The sequence below is a fragment of the Protomyctophum parallelum genome (assembly GCF_964188405.1).
Source record: "Protomyctophum parallelum genome assembly, chromosome: 8".
Taxonomy (NCBI): Eukaryota; Metazoa; Chordata; class Actinopteri; order Myctophiformes; family Myctophidae; genus Protomyctophum; species Protomyctophum parallelum.
Genome location: NC_139703.1, coordinates 25,908,334 through 25,929,806, shown reverse-complemented (window position 1 = coordinate 25,929,806; position 21,473 = coordinate 25,908,334). Strand labels below are relative to the sequence as shown.

At 42.7% G+C, this 21,473-nt stretch overlaps 1 protein-coding gene across 1 annotated transcript in view; it reads right to left on the bottom strand.

Annotated features, from left to right (window-relative positions):
* The window catches only part of cita (citron rho-interacting serine/threonine kinase a), a 65,331-nt gene that overhangs the window by 18,930 nt on the left and 24,928 nt on the right, over positions 1-21,473 (bottom strand). The window contains 12 exon segments of the mRNA XM_083771610.1: positions 2,144-2,235; positions 4,716-4,896; positions 5,230-5,367; positions 8,250-8,420; positions 9,460-9,655; positions 10,780-10,893; positions 13,650-13,790; positions 14,584-14,688; positions 15,570-15,705; positions 16,923-17,116; positions 17,719-17,916; positions 20,220-20,273. Of these exon segments, the coding sequence (XP_083627736.1) occupies positions 2,144-2,235; positions 4,716-4,896; positions 5,230-5,367; positions 8,250-8,420; positions 9,460-9,655; positions 10,780-10,893; positions 13,650-13,790; positions 14,584-14,688; positions 15,570-15,705; positions 16,923-17,116; positions 17,719-17,916; positions 20,220-20,273 (1,720 nt within the window).

Sequence of the window (21,473 nt, the reverse complement as noted above, 5' to 3'; positions counted from 1 at the left end):
AGTAGATTTTCTGTGATCTGGGGTTTTCTGACTCAAACAGGTGCTCTGATTTTCCGGCAGATTGTGGTGTAAGATCCTGCAAATCCCATATATGTCAATGGGATTTGCCAGCAGATGTCACTGTTTTCACTGTTTTGCCTGTTTTCATTGTAGCTCAAAAGGCTTCCAAACCCCAAAGAAAACTTCAGACCACAGAAAATCCACTGAATGTTCAAAGTTCAGGTTTTTTGGGTGTAATTGAGGTCATAAAACCTAAAAGAAAAAAGAAAAAGAAAAAGAAATGAAAATGAATGTCATAAAACCTTTAACATTTTATTAGCGATTTTCTATCCATTTTCCAATTAATCTAACAATTCCAGAAGCTTGTTTTTAAATATCAAGCAAACGGATACCAAATATTATATAATTATTTTTTTATCTCACAATTTTGTGTTTCTTTAAAGCCCCATTCACATTGCACAAGCTAGCTTCTGCTTTAGCTTCGTGGTCCCATGTTATCTCTATGCAGAGCAGCTTTTGCGTTTTGAAGCTTGGAATGAACAGCTTTTTTTTTTTTGCTTTCTTTTTTTCTCACCAAAACTCAACTTGAAAGCTGCTTTGAAACGCTGGAGCTTTTAAAAGCTGCGTGTAGCCAAACAGAGCACAGCGTGGTTTGAGGAGGCGGAGTTGAGATCATTTCACAAAACCATTTGCCTCTCCGAAAGCTGTGCGGCCCGAATCTCCGAATTAAAAAATTAACTTTTTAAGTATGGGCTTAATATGAAATATGAATGGATATCTGGCAAGACCATAGCCGATTTTATCGATAGAAATTAAAGTTTATATGAGAAACAAGTTGTCGAAGCGGTGAAAACAGGTTGTGTTCCGTGTTCCCACTGGATTGTCACTTTTTCTGGGGAGAATTGATCCTGCATTCACCCCCCCCCCCCGGTTCTCATCGAAGCCATTGTCAGAGTTTTCCCCGGGGTGGTGGAGGAGCAGACCGCTGGCCGCAGACAGCCGAGGAGGGTCAGTGACAGACAGACAGGGCCGAGATAGGGATAGAAAAACAGATCTTTGAGACTGAGGTGCTATTTACACGAGGATGGTGTTCATAAAAAACGGCAAAATAAAGTATCGTTTGCTGCTGTCATTTAGACGAGAACCGTGTTCACAGGAGGTGAAAACGCAACGAAGTGAAACCACCTCCCAGAGTGGAAATCTTTTAGAACGCCGTTTCCTATGGTCTCCATATAAACAGGCAAAACGGTGGATCCGCAAAACTTGTGACATCATGGCTTACGTCAGCTCTGGTCGGCTCGCCCCGTGTCCTACGTTTTTACATGGTGTCATAGGCATGCGTCAGTTGCTAGGGGAAACGAACAACAACAACCATGTCGGATAGTCCGGTTTGCTGGAGGTGTGATGAGGACGCGACGTTTGTTTACTTTCTGTGTAGAAGAAGAACGGAAGTAGTTCTACGCATGCGTGACTTATGTCTATGGTTTATATAAGCGCTAAGAGGGAGGATCGAGATCCGGTCCGTAGTCTCGTTCGGTTATTTACAAACAAGTTTACCAAGATTATATTATTTATTCATCCATACGTAGGTTATGATGTAACTAAATATATAATTATTTCTCCTCTACAGTCGCTATTTTACATTTTAGACTTTCAAATGAGCATCTGCTCAAACTGCCTGTTTTCTTTCTCATCTCAAGCCAGTCCAGGCAGCTTGAGTGACAGGTACCTTGTACACGCCCACTTTCTCAAAAAAAAAGCAGCTTCCTTTCTTTTCTAGATTTTTTTGGTCTGAACGGGGCATAATATACTTGAAAATAGCCAATCTACAAGCTCAAAATATGTCACGGTGCGTTGTGAGCTTGTAGATCTGCAGTTTTCTCTTTATTTGCCACTGTGTTTAGTAAAAATCGATCATTCTTCCAAAAATAACACCCCTTAAACATTCAAATTAATTAAATAACTATAAAGAACTTGAACTTTTATTTTATAGGGACAGTCGTTTCCACAATTTTCTTTAGACACATTTAACAATTCTCATCCATGGAATGGTGGTTCCCATAATATTATCCTTAAAAAATGTTAGTTAAATATTAAGACTCATACAATACAAATGTAAATAATATATCAATAAGCCACAGACCTTCTCTGGGCTCCGTCTCAAAGACGGAGACTTTAGTTCCGTCCAGCACGACGTACTTCCTCTCCCAGCCCTGCTGGCCACGCTTGCCATGCCTGTGTGTGTGAGCAGAAAGATGCACATTATGAGCTAAGTAGCTAGCCTGACCGAGCAGATCCCCACTGAACATAGGCAGTGTTGTTTTTGGCAGCAAATTTCTATTTTAGTAGTCTTTGGACTGAAACTTCATTTAGTTTTTGTCATATTTTAGTCACCTGGAATCTCTTAGTGTTAGTCTAGTTTTAGTCGACTAAACGTCATAAGATTTTAGTCTACTAAATCTACAGTTGATTGACTAAAATGTATTTTGGCGGGCCTTGATGCCGTCGTAATGAGTGTTTTTACACTTGCTGAAAATAGACGATCTACAAGCTGCAACCAAAGTGTAAAATTACTTATACTGGATCTCTAGGGCCTTTACTGTTCCTAATATATGTTAATGACATGACATCAGCTTGTGACTGCAACTTGTTCCTGTTCGCAGATGACTCAGCACTGCTGGTCTCGGACAGGAACAAACTGCAGGTTGAAAAGACCCTCAGCTCTGAACTCGGTAGAATCTGCACCTGGCTCGCTGATAACAAACTATCCTTACACCTGGGAAAAACTGAATCCATTCTCTTCGGATCAAATAGTAATCTCAGCAAGGCAGATGGCTTCTTGGTTAGAGTGGGTGACAATATTATCACACGAAAAGATCAAATTACCTACCTAGGTTCCATCCTGGAGGCCAATCTTTCCGGTGATAAAATGGCCACCAACGTAATCAAAAAAGTCAATGAAAGAACAAGATTCCTTTACAGGATCTCCTCACTGGTCAGCAAAAACACCTTGAAGACCTTAACAGGAGCCCTCGTACAAGGTTTCTTTGACTATGCATCCACCTCTTGGTACCACAGCACCTCAAAGGCCCTTAAAACAAGGCTCCAGACCTCCCAAAACAAACTGGTCAGGCTCCTACTTGGCCTCACCCCCCGAACCCACCTCACCCCTGCCCACTTTGACAGGCTGGGATGGCTTAGGGTCAACGACAGAGTACAGCATCTTGCAATGGGTCTGGTCCACAAGATTCGTTACACCACCAAGATACCCATGTACCTGTCTAAATACTTCCTTAATGTAAACGAAGTCCACACCCACAACACCAGAGGGAGTGCAACAAACCATGTACAACCCAGATTCGGCACAAACAAGGGACTAAATTCTTTTCGCTCCTATGCCACCAAAATGTGGAACGCCCTACCAACAGTCATTAAGACATGTGAATCCCTTGACTCCTTCAAAACCGCTCTCAAAGGGCACCTACGGATGGCTGCAATTCGAAACTGGCCTCTGTAAGATCTGAATCCCCCCCAACCCCACCCCCCCCCCCCTTTCCCCTCACTGTATATGTATCTTTTCCCTTTTTGCTTCCTATATGATGAATTCCTGTTCTGTTCTTTAGCTACATAGAAATGTCTATTTGTATGTCTCTAAATGTTTTGATGAATTGAACAATGTGGACCCTGTTGTAAACAAGTGTAATGCTTAATTGGGTCGTCCACTCACAGTTAACAGTCTTTGTATTGAGTTTGTGCTTGAAATGTACTGTAAATTCTGCAAACTGTTAATAAATATTTCAATCAATCAATCAATTGTCCGCTAGTCCCTTCCTAACATTTTAGTCTAGTTTTTATTTGTCGACGAAATTGTCAGTATATTTAGTCTTAGTTTTAGTCATCGTAGCTTAATTTTCCATTCGTTTTTGTCAGTGAAAAAAGGTAGTCGACGAACATTTTTCGTCTTAGTTTTAGTCGACGAAAACAACACTGCAGACCACAGCCATCTTGCCAGCAAGGTTGGTAACTAGATTCCCCATTGACAGCCCATACATCCGAACAGAACAGTTCTATCTCGTTTTATTACACAGCTTGATTCTAATTTCCGATTGGTCAAATCGCCAAATTCAGCGGATTCTGGATTACAGACCGCTCCGCTCTATAACAGACCGATATCTAATCAAAGGCTTGGAGCACCTGCTGTGCTGCTTGGAATTCATGCCGTACCCAACATAACATGATGTAAACTAAACACACAATGCCGTACCCGAAAATTAATTCCATTTGATCAACACTCACTCCCTTGTTTCCGATGCGACTCGTTGCGCTCTGCGGGGCCAACTTACCGTAAGCAAGGAAATACTTTGTTTTGTTGTTTTTAATGTATTAATTTGTGTTTTAAGTGGCCGTGTAATAAGCAGGATAATGTACGGCTGGGTGGTCATTGTTGATAGATAAATCACCCTGTCTGTGATTTATGCCCAAAATGGATGCCAGGTTGGAAGTGGTTAATAAAATTGTGACACGTAGGCTAATTACTGATAGTCTGATACCACAAAAGAAAGAGTCCAATAATGGGTGCTATATATCGGCCAAACAGATGTATCGGTCAGGCTCTACACACCAAAAGGTAGAAAGAAGCTTAGTTACACATCTTTCATACAGTCAATATCAATAAAATGTCGATAACTATTATAGGTGCTGCATGCACGAGTTACCTTGGTTGCTTCATCCATCCCTCTAGGCGAACATGGCCGCTGGCCTCTTTGACCTGCAGGGCTGGGGAGTTAGCCTTGTCCCGACACAAAGCCTCTGTGAAGTGAGTGGCATACTCCGCCGGTAGGCCGCAAGTGGCCGGGAGGCACGGTGAACATTTGGGGTGGCACAGGGTGTGGCACTCTATAATCAGACAAAGACACAGGGTGGGGGGAGAAAAAAAACAGTCAAGTCTATTTTTTTTTTGTGCTCCGACATGTGACCTTGTCTCTATGTCACCCCCCCCCCCCCCCCCCCCCCCCCCCGTGAAAATGTGTCGCAAATCCTGACAGAAATCTGTCAGGATTTAGAAGACATTTTAGAAATTTCGACGTCAGGCCTAAATGGGTTATACATACAGATAAAACAAAAAAATACAATAAAGAATAATAATTGCAGACTTGTGCTCCTTCCACCCTATACTTGTTCCCCAATAAAAAACATGAACCCAAACCAGTGCTGGGTGGGTATACAGACCTAGACAGGTGGCTGCCTGACGTCCAAAGTGCACAGTGTCCAGGCAGACGGCACACTTGGCAGCCCTCATGTTGAGGCCCACAGTGAAGCGGTGAGGGATGTTGTGGTGCATCCTCTCTTTCACACGACGGCCGAACTCTGGTACACACGGAAGGAAGAAGAAAGCCTGAGTTACTATGGTATAAATGGTTGTGATGCAATAGCCGATCTACAAGCTTGTAGATCGGCTATTGAAGTGCAGCTGGAATGAGTGCTGTTGACTGCAAAGAGGGCTGACAGGGTCCACATTATGTTTGCTCATGGGCCGAAGGAGCGCAATTTAGATACAGTGTCTAATGATTAGTCACTGATGATTAGACGGATTAGACTCTAATCCATCTAATCAGTTGGCTATTGTAGCTCAAAGACCACCTTGAAATGAAAAAATATGTTGTTGGTTTATGGCATATCCGTGGCCATAATATGGAGTGTTCTTAATCAAAAAGTCCCTAAAAGTCCAATCTTATCTACTTCCCGTCAAACAAAATGAGCGATGTGTTGATGGGCAGGCCGAACCAGTCAGTCTGCCAGACAGACAGTAAGACAGAGTTGCTACTCTGAATGTCAAAGCTGGCAGACGCAGCTAAACAAACCTTTCAATTAACGTAAGTTAATCTTGATTCAGTACCGCCTTGTCACAGTGTGACACAGCGTGCAGGAGTTTGGATCCCATTGACCGAGTGGACGGGACGGTATAGGCTGAACCATAGATTATATTATTATATTAAAAATTGATGCCTCATTGGCCGCTGCAGTTCGTTGGAGCTATGTGTGACCAATGTAAGGCGGGAGTCAAGCGGAAGTGCGGAGGGCACGCTGTGTCGCCTACCGCTCAAGTGACTACTGGCCAATCACAGCGCTACATTTCTGGGACTTAATATCAATTAAATCCAAAGGAGCTTTATTGGCATGAGAAAACAAACGTTTACATTGCCTGTCCGGCCTACCGAACGTCCCCTTCCGTGGCACACGCGGAAGCTTGCCTCCTCTTGAGACACACACACACACACCCCATGGCGTCTACCTTTTTATATCTATGGCCAAATGGTAATTTATGTTCACCAGATCTGTAGAGGGCGCTCTAAATAAAATAATTTATTTTATTGTATGCACAAAAAGTATATTATACAGAGAAGCTGGGGTCCCGAGAGGCGTCCCAGCCTTGACAATAGACATTCACCAACACAAAACAGGCTTTGTGGAATGTTTACCTGTGGATTATAGCAGAGGTTTCCTTGGCAGGGCGTTAGTGAGAACTCGCTAACGCACTGGACCAGGGCTACTGAACCACCTGCTCCCACTGCCCCTAATTGCACTGTGATTGGTTGAGGAAGCAGTGAAGCGCCCGTCCCAGCCCCCTGTTTCACTAGGCCATTTCAACTGGTCTTTAATGATGACCTGATGAAACAAGAACAGCAAGACTGATGGCAGACATACTGCCCCGCAGACACTTGGCCGTGGTGTGTGTGTGTGTGTGTGTGTGTGTGTGTGTCACACGTGTGGCAATGCATGCAGATAAGCATGGTAGGATGCAGCCGTACTGGAAGACCCATAAACTTACTCTCAAAAGTGACCCTCCTCTTTTCTGCGGAGGGCAGTGGAAAGAGAGAGAGAGAGAGAGAGAGAGAGAGAGAGAGAGAGAGAGAGAGAGAGAGAGAGAGAAAGGGGTCTAGCAGCAGCTGGGTGAAAGCAAACAGACCTAGTAGAAAAGCACCTGAAGTACTATAGGATAGCTGGATAAGAGGGAATAAACACAACAGACACAAAATAGACCCAGTGGTTCTCTAACATTTCCATGTCAAGGCATGTCGGCGCGTTGCAATGCCATGCGTTTTTATATATATTTTCACAAAGTATATAATAGGGCTTTAGTTACAAATCTGTATTGCCCTATTAAAAGTAAAACGCTGCTAAACCGTAATGTATTCCACTGTCTGCCTGTTTCGATTTTACGTTTTGTGTGGGGAGTTTTATTAGGATCCCCATTAGCTGGTGCATAGCAGCAGCTAATCTTCCTGGGGTCCACACAGAACGGACTGCGGATGTAAATTTGCATCTTTGCTAAATCCGGTGCATTTACCTTGCATTCATAATGACCATTAATATGCAATGTCCCGTCTACTCTAAATAAACAAACAAAGTAAAGTAAAGTGCTTAAATGGGTTCATTGGTACTCATATTTACTGAGGACCCACTGAACTCCCTCAAGGAGCCCTGGAAAAGTCCTACTTTGAGAAATAATAACATGCAGGAAACCCCACTACAGCTTCACCGCAGCAAGTATCATCCATATTGACTCGTGAAAAGGCGAGGTGTTTGAGTGACACAGCATATAGTATATGCATATACAGTATATCATACATGAATAAATGAATGAATGGTTTATTTCGGTCATTAAAGCATATACATTTGTTAATGTATATGTGTGTGTAGTTAATTGCAACAAACTTTACAGAAAATATTTTGACCGAAAAGGTGTAGCTTATATAGTGCCTTTTTATGTATTATACAAGTAATAATAATAACAAAACTTTGCTACAACAGGCAAAACAACGGAAGACATTTGATTGCATCACTTGGTGGCGATAATAGATTATAAAACGGTTTAGAATAATGTTTTATATTCATCAACAATATAAACAAACTATTCCATATTTCTGCTGCTATAACCGATGAACATATTTTTTTAACCCATTTTGGGCGGGAACCCCTTTTGGCGTTAACATCATGTTATGCTTTAGCTATTGAAAAATAGCAGATCTACAATCTCATACGAGCTTGTAGGTCTGCTATTTTTGAAAAATCGAAGAACGACATAGAAATCATAGCTTTTTCAGAAAACTCTCAGGATGTAGAAGACATTTTTAGAATCTGATCTCAGGTCAGAATGGTTCTTGTTATTTCAAACATCAGTATACACTATATCTACACTTTTGCATTTGTCTACCTAGCCGGTGTTCGCCACGCGGGGCATGACTGACCTTCCGGTGTGGCGGTCTCCTTGCAGCGCGTGGAGGGGTTGAGGAGGCTGCTGGGGCTGGGCTGATGCTCTGGGGATTTGACGATGGCCGACATGAGGATCTGCTGGCGGGCCATGGCGGGGGTGGACGGGGCCTGGTGCGCCTGGTGCTCCTGAGCTTTGAAATGTGCCGCTGGAAACATTTACAAATAAAAGGATACCACAACTTGGTTAACTCAATAGCTCAATGGGGAATGTCTTTGTTACTGTCAATGTAACGGGTCCCAGCCAGGCCGGGTACCACATTTACAAGATTGGATGATAGTGGTCTGAAACACAGAATGAACAGTCACAGAAATGAAGACACAGAGCTGTTCTCTTTCGTTCCTAATTTTCCTCTGGGGGGGAAGGGGGCAGTACCCTAACCTTAAGAAGGAGCGTCAGGCAACAGCTACCGCGACAGAAAGGTTCTGTTCCTCAACCTAGTGAACTACATACTACTGATATCTTTTGGCTTGTGACCATTTGAATAATAAAAATAATAAACGTAAAAGACAATACTTTTAACCAAATTGCATTTACCTTTCCAAAGAAAATAAAAATAACCATTTCACACTTTGTGAGAGTATCACACACCCCTAAAATTGACAATCTTGGGTGTCCGATTTCCTCCAATGAACGAGACGAGGTGTGCGACAAGATTGCTTGCGCTTTTAATTTCAAACTGAAATTATAATGAGTCCACATTACCATTGGTGTGAAAGAGGCCAAATTGAGGAAGTCTCAAACAGTCAATACGAGTGTAGTTGCATATTCTCAATAGCAAATCCATTAGCTTTAGCCTCCTGGGCTCCACTGAGAAAAGACATTGGATTAAAAGAAAAAATGACAATATGACTATAATTAGTCACGTAGAATAAAGCTAAATACAATCAGAAAAAGTAATGATGATGTTTTAAGCCGACCAGCTGAAGAAATCATGACATTTCTGAGACCATTCATGTTTCTGGAAGATGCTTCTAAACTTGTTTGATCACTTCAAATACTCAATTTATATAGCCAATCCACAAGCTCACAACATGTCGCGCTGCGACGTGTTGTGAGCTTGTAGATCTGCTATTTTCGGTGTGCAGCAGCATGCTTTCACGGAAGACACACTGGCTTCTTATGGAATGCAATTGATCTCGTGGCGACTGAGAACTTTAATCCATTGCATCGTGAACAACACCCACCCTCTTCTCTGAGGGATCGCAGCTCTATCTTCATCTTCTGCAGGGTCTCCTCCAGTTCGGAGCAGCGCGAGCGTTCCTTCTCCAGCGCCAGCTTCATGTCGCTGTACTGCACCGGCCCGGCCGCCGGCTGGAGCGGAGGACCCAGCGCTCCGTTGGTCGTGGTGCCCACGTCCTCCCGGCGCCGCCCGAATATGCCCTGACCCAACCCGGGACACAAGAGGAACGCAGTGTTAAGCAGTGGTGAAAAGAGTACTCGCGTGTTTTACTTAAAAGGACCACTTCACCACTTTTCAATTCAACCCATCTTCATATAATAGGTCCTCACTAATAATCATGATAAAATGGCACGATTATTTTCCTACTCAGTCTGTGTCTCATAGGAGGGCTGTGGGCAGTTTAGAAACCGTCTTCCAGTGACATCATCATTAGGCAGATTATTTTTTAAACAAGACTTTTTAATAAAAATGTTTAGATTTTCATTATCGTGAGAACGATGGCTTCCATTTTCGCATTGCAACTTTTCAGGACTAGAAAGCCTGCCGTTTTTATTAGCTTGTATTCCCCATCGATGATGTCACTGGAAGACGGTTTCTGAGCTGCCCACAGCCCTCCTATGAGACACAGACTGAGTAGAAAAGAATTGCGCTATTTTTTCTAGATTTTTAGTGAGGACCTATTATAATGAAGATAGGTTGAAAAGTGGTGAAGTGGTCCTTTAAGTAAAAGTACCAATACTGCAATGTAGAACTACTCCGTTAGTAGTTCTACTAAGTCCGGAATTCAAAGTTTGCTTGAGTAAAAGTACAAAAGTATTGGCATCAAAATGTACCTAAGGTACGAAAAGTAAAAGTACTCATTATTATGCAGAATGTATCATTTCAAAATCTCAAACGTTTTGAAAATAGCAGATCTACAAGCTTGTAGATCGGCTATTTTCAAATGGTCAAAAACTCAAAATGTATATAGAGCTGAAGTGGTAACTGTATGTTTTGTAATAATAATCAAAATCTACAAAGTAACTAAAGTTTGAAAAGAATGTAGTGTAGTAAAAGTACAATATTTGCCTTGAGATGTAGTGGAGTACAAGTAAAAATATTGGAAATTGGAAATACTCAAGTAAAGTACAAATAGTACATAGTGTACTGATTCAGTACTACTGAAGTACAATACTTAAGTAAATGTATTAGTTACTTCACACCACTGCGTGTAAACCACTGAGTTTATTTACAATAATATTCAGAAACATACCACAAGTCATAACAGCATGATTGGGGACATCGTTACGGTGTATTGTGAATAATTTATGGGAATTCTATTTACAATTGCCTTTTTTTTCTTGGTGGGCTGGTCCATTTTGGCTTGGAGGAAGTCGATGAGTTTGGTCTGCTGAGAGATGGTGCCTTCCATCTTCACCTTCTCATGGGAGTACACCGCCTGAGAGCAGGACGAGAACACGACCTCAGAGAAACACTCGCTTCTAATTTCAACTCATGATATTTGGGAACGTCAAGATTGATTTGATCCCATTGACCCTCGTGAAACTTCTTAACTAGTAGTAGAAGTCCTGGCTGCAGACACTCACTAGCCAATGTTATGATTGTGTTGCATCACATGCAGTGCATGTATGCACTTGTCTTGCACAGTAATGATTAAAATAAGTAATCAATCAAAATAAACAGTAAAAAAAAAAGTGATTGCCAGACGGCTGGCATAGCCATCTGGGCATCTAGGCTGATAATGCCACCGGACAGCGTTTTGCGTGTTCGACGCCCGAACCTGACGACTTTTGCTGCATGTCACTCCCCATCTCTCTGTCCCCATTTCCTACTCCATTCATCAATAAAGGCAGACAAAGTGAAGGGCTGCGTAACTGCCGCGGACACGTTAAAATAGATTACATTGTTGCAGAGCCAATTCCGTCCCCACTGTAGCCCGGCCATAATGAAAGTTGATGGACCCTTTTCACAGACATGTCATAGTAGTGTAAAGACAGCTGCAGCTAATTAAATTAATGAGTCAGTTTGATTTAGGTGTGCCAAACAGCAAGCACTGACTATATTCAAATGGTATTGTCAATGCTTGCTAAGTGGTACACCTAAATCATACCCACAGTTTTATTAGCTGCAGGTGTGGTCACCCTTTTGAAAATCTGCGTCATCTACAGTATGCTTCATATTTAAGCTGTTGGCAAAACAAGATTAAGACAAACTTTGTGTATTCACAGTTTTCCTGAATAGTAGTTCACCCTGTATGTACCAGTGCTTTTTTAGGATGGGAAAGAAATGGCCTACATTTTAGCGAACCCACGACACACTGTCATACTGGATTACCAGCCAAGGTGCCTGGACAGACAGTGGCCTTGTGGTTAGAGTGGTTAGAGTGTTTAGAGTGTCCGCCCAGAAACTGGGAGGTCGGTGGTTCGATCCCCGGCCGGGTCATACCAAAGACTGTAAAAATGGGACCCGATGCCTCCCTGCTTGGCACTCAGCATCAATGGGTTGGATTGGGGGGTCAAATCAACTAATGATTCCTGAGTGCGGCGCACGCTGCGGCTCACCACTCCAAGAGACAAGGTCAGGTCAAATACGGAGAACAAATTTCACTGCGGTAACGTGTGTGACTAATCGCACGACTTTGTCTTTGGACCTCTAAGCGGGCCCAGGGATGGGATTTTGACGATTCGGGTTCGTCACCGATTCCCTGTCAACGTTCCCATTCCTTAACGTTTCCCTTTAACGACTGCTATAGGCCCGGGTTCCAAAAGGTCTTTAACTCCGAGAGTGTACAAATGGAACCAAATGTACCCGAAAGGGTCAGCTGGTACTGAATGTACTGCATGTTCTCTAACTGAATGTACTACCTGAATGTTCTCCAGCTGGTACTGAATGTACTACATGTTCTCTAACTGAATGTACTACCTGAATGTTCTATAGCTGGTACTGAATGTACTACATGTTCTCTAACTGAATGTACTACCTGAATGTTCTATAGATGGTACTGAATGTACTACATGTTCTCTAACTGAATGTACTACCTGAATGTTCTCCAGCTGGTACTGAATGTACTACATGTTCTCTAACTGAATGTACTACCTGAATGTTCTCCAGCTGGTACTGAATGTACTACATGTTCTCTAACTGAATGTACTACCTGAATGTTCTATAGCTGGTACTGAATGTACTACATGTTCTCTAACTGAATGTACTACCTGAATGTTCTATAGCTGGTACTGAATGTACTACATGTTCTCTAACTGAATGTACTACCTGAATGTTCTCCAGCTGGTACTGAATGTACTACATGTTCTCTAACTGAATGTACTACCTGAATGTTCTATAGCTGGTACTGAATGTACTACATGTTCTCTAACTGAATGTACTACCTGAATGTTCTATAGCTGGTACTGAATGTACTACATGTTCTCTAACTGAATGTACTACCTGAATGTTCTCCAGCTGGTACTGAATGTACTACATGTTCTCTAACTGAATTTACTACCTGAATGTTCTATAGCTGGTACTGAATGTACTACATGTTCTCTAACTGAATGTACTACCTGTATGTTCTATAGCTGGTACTGAATGTACTACATGTTCTCTAACTGAATTTACTACCTGAATGTTCTATAGCTGGTACTGAATGTACTACATGTTCTCTAACTGAATTTACTACATGAATGTTCTATAGCTGGTACTGAATGTACTACATGTTCTCTAACTGAATTTACTACCTGAATGTTCTATAGCTGGTACTGAATGTACTACATGTTCTCTAACTGAATTTACTACATGAATGTTCTATAGCTGGTACTGAATGTACTACATGTTCTCTAACTGAATTTACTACATGAATGTTCTATAGCTGGTACTGAATGTACTACATGTTCTCTAACTGAATTTACTACCTGAATGTTCTATAGCTGGTACTGAATGTACTACATGTTCTCTAACTGAATTTACTACCTGAATGTTCTATAGCTGGTACTGAATGTACTACATGTTCTCTAACTGAATGTACTAGCTGAATGTTCTCCAGCTGGTACTGAATGTACTACCTGAATGTTCTCCAGCTGGTACTGAATGTACTACCTGAATGTTCTCCAGCTGGTACTGAATGTACTACCTGAATGTTCTCCAGCTGGTACTGAATGTACTACCTGAATGTTCTCCAGCTGGTACTGAATGTACTACCTGAATGTTCTCCAGCTGGTACTCCAGGTCGGTTCTCTCCGTCTTCAGCATGTCCGTCTGGTCCAAGGCCTCCTGCAGACCCTGGGTCAGACGGAAGATATGGCTCTTCTGGAGGTCCATCTGCTGCTGCAGCTTGCCTTGCTGAAGAACAACCCACACACACACATGGACAGTTTATGGCTTGTTTACGGTTTACGGCTTGATTCATGTAATCCAAGGACATTTAATTGACTGAAATGAGCTGTTCATTTGGCTAAAACACAGATGGTTCCCTTTTCACATTTCTGTTCTGGTGTCTCACTATAGAGCGTCTCAGTCCCTCCCCCTTTCAGAACAACGAGTGGCCCAGGAAATGAATCCCAATGCATTTTCCCCATAGGCATTTCTTAATTTGCCAACTCTTGTCGTGACAAATCATGACAACAAACACAATTTTTCAGGCCAAACAAAGAATTAGAAAGTAGAAAAAAACACTTTTTGTTGTCGTTTTTCTTCTTTGTAATTATTTGTTTGGTCCAAAATATTGTGTGTGTGTTGTCATGATTTGTCACGACAAGAGTTGGCTTCGTACGACGCTTAAAAGGTCTTTAAATATATAATTTAAGAAATGCCTATGGGGAAAATGCATTGGGATTCATTTCCTGGGCCACTCGTTGTTCTGAAAGGGGGAGGGACTGTGACGCTCTATAGGGGGAACACAGATCCATATAAGGAGAGTTGCATCACCTCCGGTCACTTCATCGGGCCAGTCTTCCACAGAGCCTTCTATTAGCGAATAGTGACAAAGCCCTGAACCAGAAGTTTACGGAATGCACTGGAATCTATGAGCGTCTGCCACTTTTTTCGAGTTTCGCACATGAACCACGTTGACGACACCGTTTCTGTTAACACACTAAATGCGTTTTTGCGTGCACGATTGTATTTCACTTTCTACCTCATCCATCAGCCTTTGTTTCAACTCTCTCTCCGTCTCCAGTTTCTGCTGTAGGCTGCGGGCGTTCATCTCCAGCATGGCATGCTTCTTTTCCAGGTCATTGAGCTGTTCAAACACATTTTAATATTATATTTTCAAACAACTTCACTGCATGAAACGGTTTTCCTCTGCCATATAAAGCAACAATAAAATGTAATAAAAACACACCCGTGTGAAGTGAGGGGCGCTCTTAGCATTATACATTATCATACATCATCTCAAATCTTCCCTTCATTGTCAATGGCATTTAAAGGTATATTCAGTGATTTCACTCAAAAAACCTTAGGTTTCGTTTTTGGCTGTGGGACCCAGCCTTTCGTCCAATCAGGATAGAGAGTCAAAAACGAAACCTAAGGTTTTTTGACCCCCAGGGGTTAATTGGGGACAGGGAGGAACTCCTTATATGGCCAGCACACTCTATAGTAGGGAGGATTATCACAACAAAACAAAAAAATAAGTGATATTTGAATTAAGTGAAATCACTGAATATACCTTTAATATTTGTGTTGCCACAAATTTACGTCATATTTGGCGGACATTTGACCTAATTTCTCCCTTCATTGTCAATGGCAAATAATATGAGACGTGTGTGGACAAAAGCTGTATATAGGAGGGGCTATAGCACCACCTCAAAAAGTAAAAGAAATATGGAAATATCAGATATTACAAAGTGATTTGCAGGCTAGAAGAATGTGAGTTAACCCATTTTGGGCGGGAACCCCTTTTGGTGTTAGCATTACGTTATGCTTTAGCTATTTAAAAATAGCAGATCTACAAGCTCATAGCGCACCACCTTGTGGCGCGCTACGAGCTTGTAGGTCTGCTATTTTTGAAAAATCGAGCAACAATAGAAACATAGAAACATAGCTTTTTCAGAAAAGTGTCAGGATGTAGAAGACATTTTTAGAATCTGATCTCAGGTCAGAATGGGTAGATGTGTGACTTACTGTGTCGGAGAGGCTTTCGGCCTTGAGTCTCTGCTCCTTCAGGGCCTGCTGCAAGGCCATTATCTCAGCCTTGTGCTCTCGGACGGCCAGCTCTACGGCCTGCCGAGACTCGCTGCTGCGCTGGTCGGCACGGAGCCTACACATAGAAATCAGAAATGTTCTTAGCAATTATTATACTCTCTATTTAAATTATCTGGGGATCTGTTTTACTGTAATGGCCAAGTCTCACTCAACTAATGCTTTGAATAAATGTTCAAAACATTAGAGGCCATGATCATCAAAACCATAACTACACATACTGGCTAGTGGCTAAGTTTTCACTCTTGTTCACATGGGTCCAATTTGCAGGTGTATTTAGTTAGTACATTTCACAATTTGAGACCAGTTCCCTAACAAAATTAAACCATTTTGCTTTCTTTTTGACAGGAACAATTTGGCCAACCAATTACTGTAACCATGAACCATTTGGTCAAACCAACACAGCTTTTAATGCATCATATATTTCTATTTCTGTTTTCAGTCTGTGTGCCCTTATTCAGTCTACTATGGAAGAGACACACATACTGTAATATTTGTTTGCCGGTTAGACGTGGCTGTCATTCGTCAACCTTGCTCACGGAAGGTGCCGACGGGAGATTGTGTTATCACCTGCATGGAACTCAGTGACAGCAGTGCACCGGGGAGTTGACAGCAGAGGGCGGCAGTTTACCGCCCTGAAACTATATAGACACCAAAGTCTCTTCCATAATGCCGCAAATTAAATCCTTGTAAATGTTTCACAAATTAAGAAGATTTCCAAAAAGATGGCAATTGTTACTCCCAATGTGTGTTTCTGTCAACAAATGTTCTGAATATGCACAACAAGATTAGGCAAATGTCATAACAGCTCTATATGAGATGTACACACCACTATTGATTGTGGACTGTGAAGATGGGAGATACTGTAAACTGAGGTCTTTCACTTTTATCAAAACAAGACCATTTGTTGCCCCTACTCACAATTCCCTGGCACTGTTTCCATCAGGTTTACACACCTCCACAAAGTCTAAATGTATGTCAAAACAAGTGGGGATGGTGCTTCCGTCATTTTGTCTATAATTAAAACACCATTCTGGGCGGGAATCCCTTTTGGTGTTAGCTATTGAAAAATAGCAGATCTACAAGCTCATAGCGCGCCACCGAGTGGCGCGCTACGAGCTTGTAGGTCTGCTATTTTTGAAAAACCGAAGAGCGACTGACATAGAAGACATTTTTAGAATCTGATCTCAGGTCAGAATGGAAAACTGTCAGGATGTAGAAGACATTTTTTAGAATCTGATCTCAGGTCAGAATGGGTTAATGCGAGTGACTTACCTATTCTGCTTCTCGTTGTCGAGCAGCCTCTGCATCTCCCTGGTGCGTCTCTCGGCCTGGCTCTTCTCGTCCTCCAGCGCAGACCTCCAGGCCTCCCACTGCCTCTCCTTCTCCAGCAGCTCATCGTTCAGGGCGTCCAGCTCCACCACCTGCTCCTCCAGCATGCTGCAGCTGGTCTTCAGCGTCTCGATGGTCTGCGTGGGAACACCGCCACACTTAAAATCAGGGCTAGAACAGTTCATTTTGGGGCGGGAACCCGTTTTGGTGTTATGCTTTAGCCATTTAAAAATAGCAGATCTACAAGCTCATAGCGCGCCACCGAGTGGCGCGCTATGAGCTTGTAGGTCTGCTATTTTTGAAAAGTCGAAGAGCGACTGACATAGAAGACATTTTTAGAATCTGATCTCAGGTCAGAATGGGTTAAACTAATTGTTTTATTGATTTATAAAAAAATTAAACATCAATAATTTAACAAAAACTAGTTGCCACAGCGGCATTATCAATTATTGTCGATTAAAAAAATCTCCATATATGCCTACAGAGTTATGGCCACCAAAACTGGTTCTGGACAACCGCCAATCTGAACAACTCGACACCGGGATCCGCACTCCCTCACGTCCCAGCAGATTCACGTGTCGAGTTTGAAGTCGTTCAGTCAAATCCAGCACTACACTGAACAACTAAATTAAAACGAATGAATATTTCAAAACTATAATTAACTGCCAATCTGGGGGCAAAAGGTAATGTTCAGACTGTAATATGTAGTTGTACTATTTTGTGTGTGTGTGTGTCACACCTGTTTTTGGTTATTGAGGTGCATCTCGCGGTCAGCGACCTCCCTCCGTAGGCGGTCTACGTCCTGGCTGAGCTGCAGCCGATCCTCCCGGTCGTCCGAGGCCTCGTCCAGCTGCTTGGACAGGTAGAAGTTCTGACGGTTGAGCTCAGCGTTCTCCTGGCTCAGCTGTGTGAGCTGCTCCTCCAGGTCTGTGATCACCTGAGGCCACACACACACACACACACACACACACACACACAGGTGGAGCCGTTAGTAAAATAATGAATAATAATTAATTGCAATTTTTATAGCGCTTTTCCAAGTGCTCAAAGCACTTTACAATGGTTCATTCATCCATACATTGGGAGAGGTGAAGCGGCGAACAGTCGACACCAGCACGTCCTCACTTCCCACATTCACACAGCTCACACCGACCAACTCAGTGGAGGCAATGTAGGGTTCAGTGAATTGCCCAAGGACACTTCGACATGTGGACAGGAGGAGCCGGGATTCAAACCGCCGACCCAGGGGATCATTGGACGACCTGCCCTACCTCTGTCCTGAGCCACAGCCACAGGCTCTAGTATGCACGCAATTTTGGAAAGGACTTGGGCCCCTTCCCTACTTCCTTTACAGGTGTTATACCGATGATACTAATGAAGGCTCTGTTCCATTCTGGTCAAACAGAGTCAGGGTGCTGCTGTTGTGCATGTTGGCTCACTGAAAACACTCTGCTACACCAGTGGGTCTCAAAGTGTCCTTGAGTGGCTTCCAAATGGCCCAACTCTGAGATTGTACTACAATTGGAACTGTAAGGGTCCATTTGGTTTGTACACTCTCAGAGTCCTTGAAATTAAAACATTTAAAAACCACTGTACACTAAATGGAACAGAGCCTTAACTAGAAAAAGTGCCCTTCTGGGCACAGGTCTCCACCAGGATAGGAATGTAGGACATTGCAGCTTGCCTTCATCTGGTGATTGGATAAAAGGGCAACAAAAGTAAAAAATTCCAGGCAAAGGTTTTTCCTTGGCCTCTAGGGAGTTGGCATACAAAGTTATCCACAGATCCGTGCAGTTAGAGGTAAAAACACTTTTCGGCCAGTTATAGCGCCACCTTGAGGCTGAGTTGAAATTGTTCATGTGGCATTTCGTCCTCGGCCTAGTGGGAATGTGGGTGCACAATTTCACGGAAATCACGCGATGTGTTCATGATTTGCAGCATTTTGTTTGAAACTGAGCACTCCTGTGAACTTTGGAAGCCAATCTTAACCAATCAGGATGGAGTGTGAGAAATCTGAAAGACCGGTTTTGTTGAATGGCTCTAGAGAGACTGTGTACCAATTTGCGTGATGTTTGGACAAAATCTGTAGGTGTACTGTGCAAAAACTTGTTTTGCACAAAGCGGCCTCCTGGTGGCGCTATAACAGGCCGTTCTGGAAAGTTTGGGGCAGAGGTTCATCGTTGGCATCCAGGGAGTGTGTGTGCAAAATTTGGCATCGACCGGGTTAACGGTGGCCGAGATTAGCTGCTCACGGACACACGGACGGACGTACACACACACACACGGACGGACGGACGGAGTGCAAAACATACTCTCCCCCCATGCCTTCGGCCTGGTGGAGACAATTAGTATAATCGGTAACACCTGTGTAGGAAGTAGGGAAGCAGCCCGGAAGCAAGGACTACCTAAAGAGGAAGAGAAGCGAATTTGCCCAAATTTGTGTACAACTTCCTGGTCTCAACTGCGCATGTTTCTTTCCTTCCATGGAGCAACATGGCGTCCACCGTACGGTCTTCGCTTCTCGTCCTCTTTAGATAGTCCTTGCCCGGAAGTTGGAAGAGTTATTCTGTGTGTATAGGCAGCGGATGGTAAATCCTAGAACCTGGCATAATTTTACAAGTAACTGCACAGTAGGGCAATAATAAATTACAGATTTACAATGCTATTGCTAAATGTTATACACTGATGTTCAGGTATTGAGCTCAAAGCTACATAATGTTTTCAATATCAGTGTTCTTTGCTTGATAGAAAAAAAAAAGTGCAGCGTCAGAACCATGAAGTCAAGACCAAAGCATATCATTAGAGCATCACAACGGTGTGTGCCCACACTCCCACAGAGCATGATGACCCTGTATAAACCCAGGCCGTGGTGGTGGGGGCCATATGAACCTGTCTAAACAGTGACTGGCATGTGGATACAATCTCTAGGTGTAAGGAAGCAAAAGGCTAGATATGACACACGGGTTGACAGACTAGTGCAGAAGCATCAACATTAGCTGTGCCAAGCCGACGCAGATGTCACAGAGTGGAAGACGGCAATATATAGATGAATGTGAGTGCATCAAGTATGCAAACTGTGCCTCCATGGCAAGGTTTAGAGTCAGTGAAATCTGTTTTTGTCTTGGCTTGTGTTACCACTGTTACTACAAACAACTTAATTGCCATAAATACACAATGTGTTACAGTGAAAACCATCCTGCCAAATGAGAGAAGAGACAAACAAGACGTAGCAGTACTTACAGAGCAGCTGTCTCGCAGGGCGTCAAATTTGCGCTGAATTTCATCCCTGTGACTCTGTTAAGAGGAAGAGGACATAACTTTATAATTATTAATTCAAATTAAAAAGCGATTAAGTCGAAAATGGTAAGCGACATTCCAAGGCATGCAGAGAATATGTGCATGCACAAATTGTCGACCGTGCGTGCAAGCAGAAGACCATATCCTGTCAAACAGGTTAATTTATTAGAGCGACAAAGACCAGGTGCTTGATGGAGGTGCAATAAAGGTTCTGGCTGTTTTTAACTTTTCTAAATAAAGTACCTTGATTTTATCCACCCTCTCCTCATGTTTACCTTTTTGAGTGCTCGGATTGCCGTCTTTTTATTTTTGGTTAATTTATTAACTATGCCCCATTACAACCACAGATATCATGTTAGGGTTAGGATGAAGGATGAAAAACATGTTTTCCTTTCAGTTCTATATTAATGATAAGTGTACATGGCACCTAGACCTACTCAACTACCACAACTGAACAGAGCCAAACTGCACAGAGGAGGTGGCTGAACCCTAACAGAAGAGTAAAGGCCACAGCATACCCCACCCGAACAAGACCTTCGTTTTGCTAGAGTAGGTCAATGAGAACAAAATAGCATCATAAGAACAAGAACTGCGGCAGAGACTTTCTAAACTTTTCTAACTACTCTTACCCGAACATTGTTCGTGATTGGCAGACACTCGGAGCACTCATGATTTGTATTGTTTTATAATCGCAGTCTATCAGCAACGTTGCCATGGACCGTTTTGAAGAAACGCTGGCCCAGTTTAATCCCATTCTGAGTGGCTAAACACCTCCAGATGGCAATGAATTAATGGGTGCGATAGCACACACTTTCTCCACTTTCTCCACTGTGTCTGTCGCCAGAAATGGTTGACATCTCTGAGACAAATGATATCAAGGTCAATGTCGGAGGTTGATGAAAATAAACAGCGGAGCTTCAGTGGCTCGAGCAGCAGTGTTGCTATAGGTCGAGTACAGACTACAGAGTCGGCGGGGTCTAGTGTTCAGAACTCAAAATTGATATTAGGTTGTATAAAATAAATTTGTCCTTGGCTCGCAGAGCTCAGCCAGGCCTACTAACGCTGAACAAAGCTATATTTTCCTTTGAAGTATAATGCTGCAGCCATAAGGCAAAGAGATTTTCATTCTTATTTACTTAGGGTATTTTAGGCTGATGTGTGTGTTTTAAGTACTAAATGTTGTGACCTCTCCCTTAA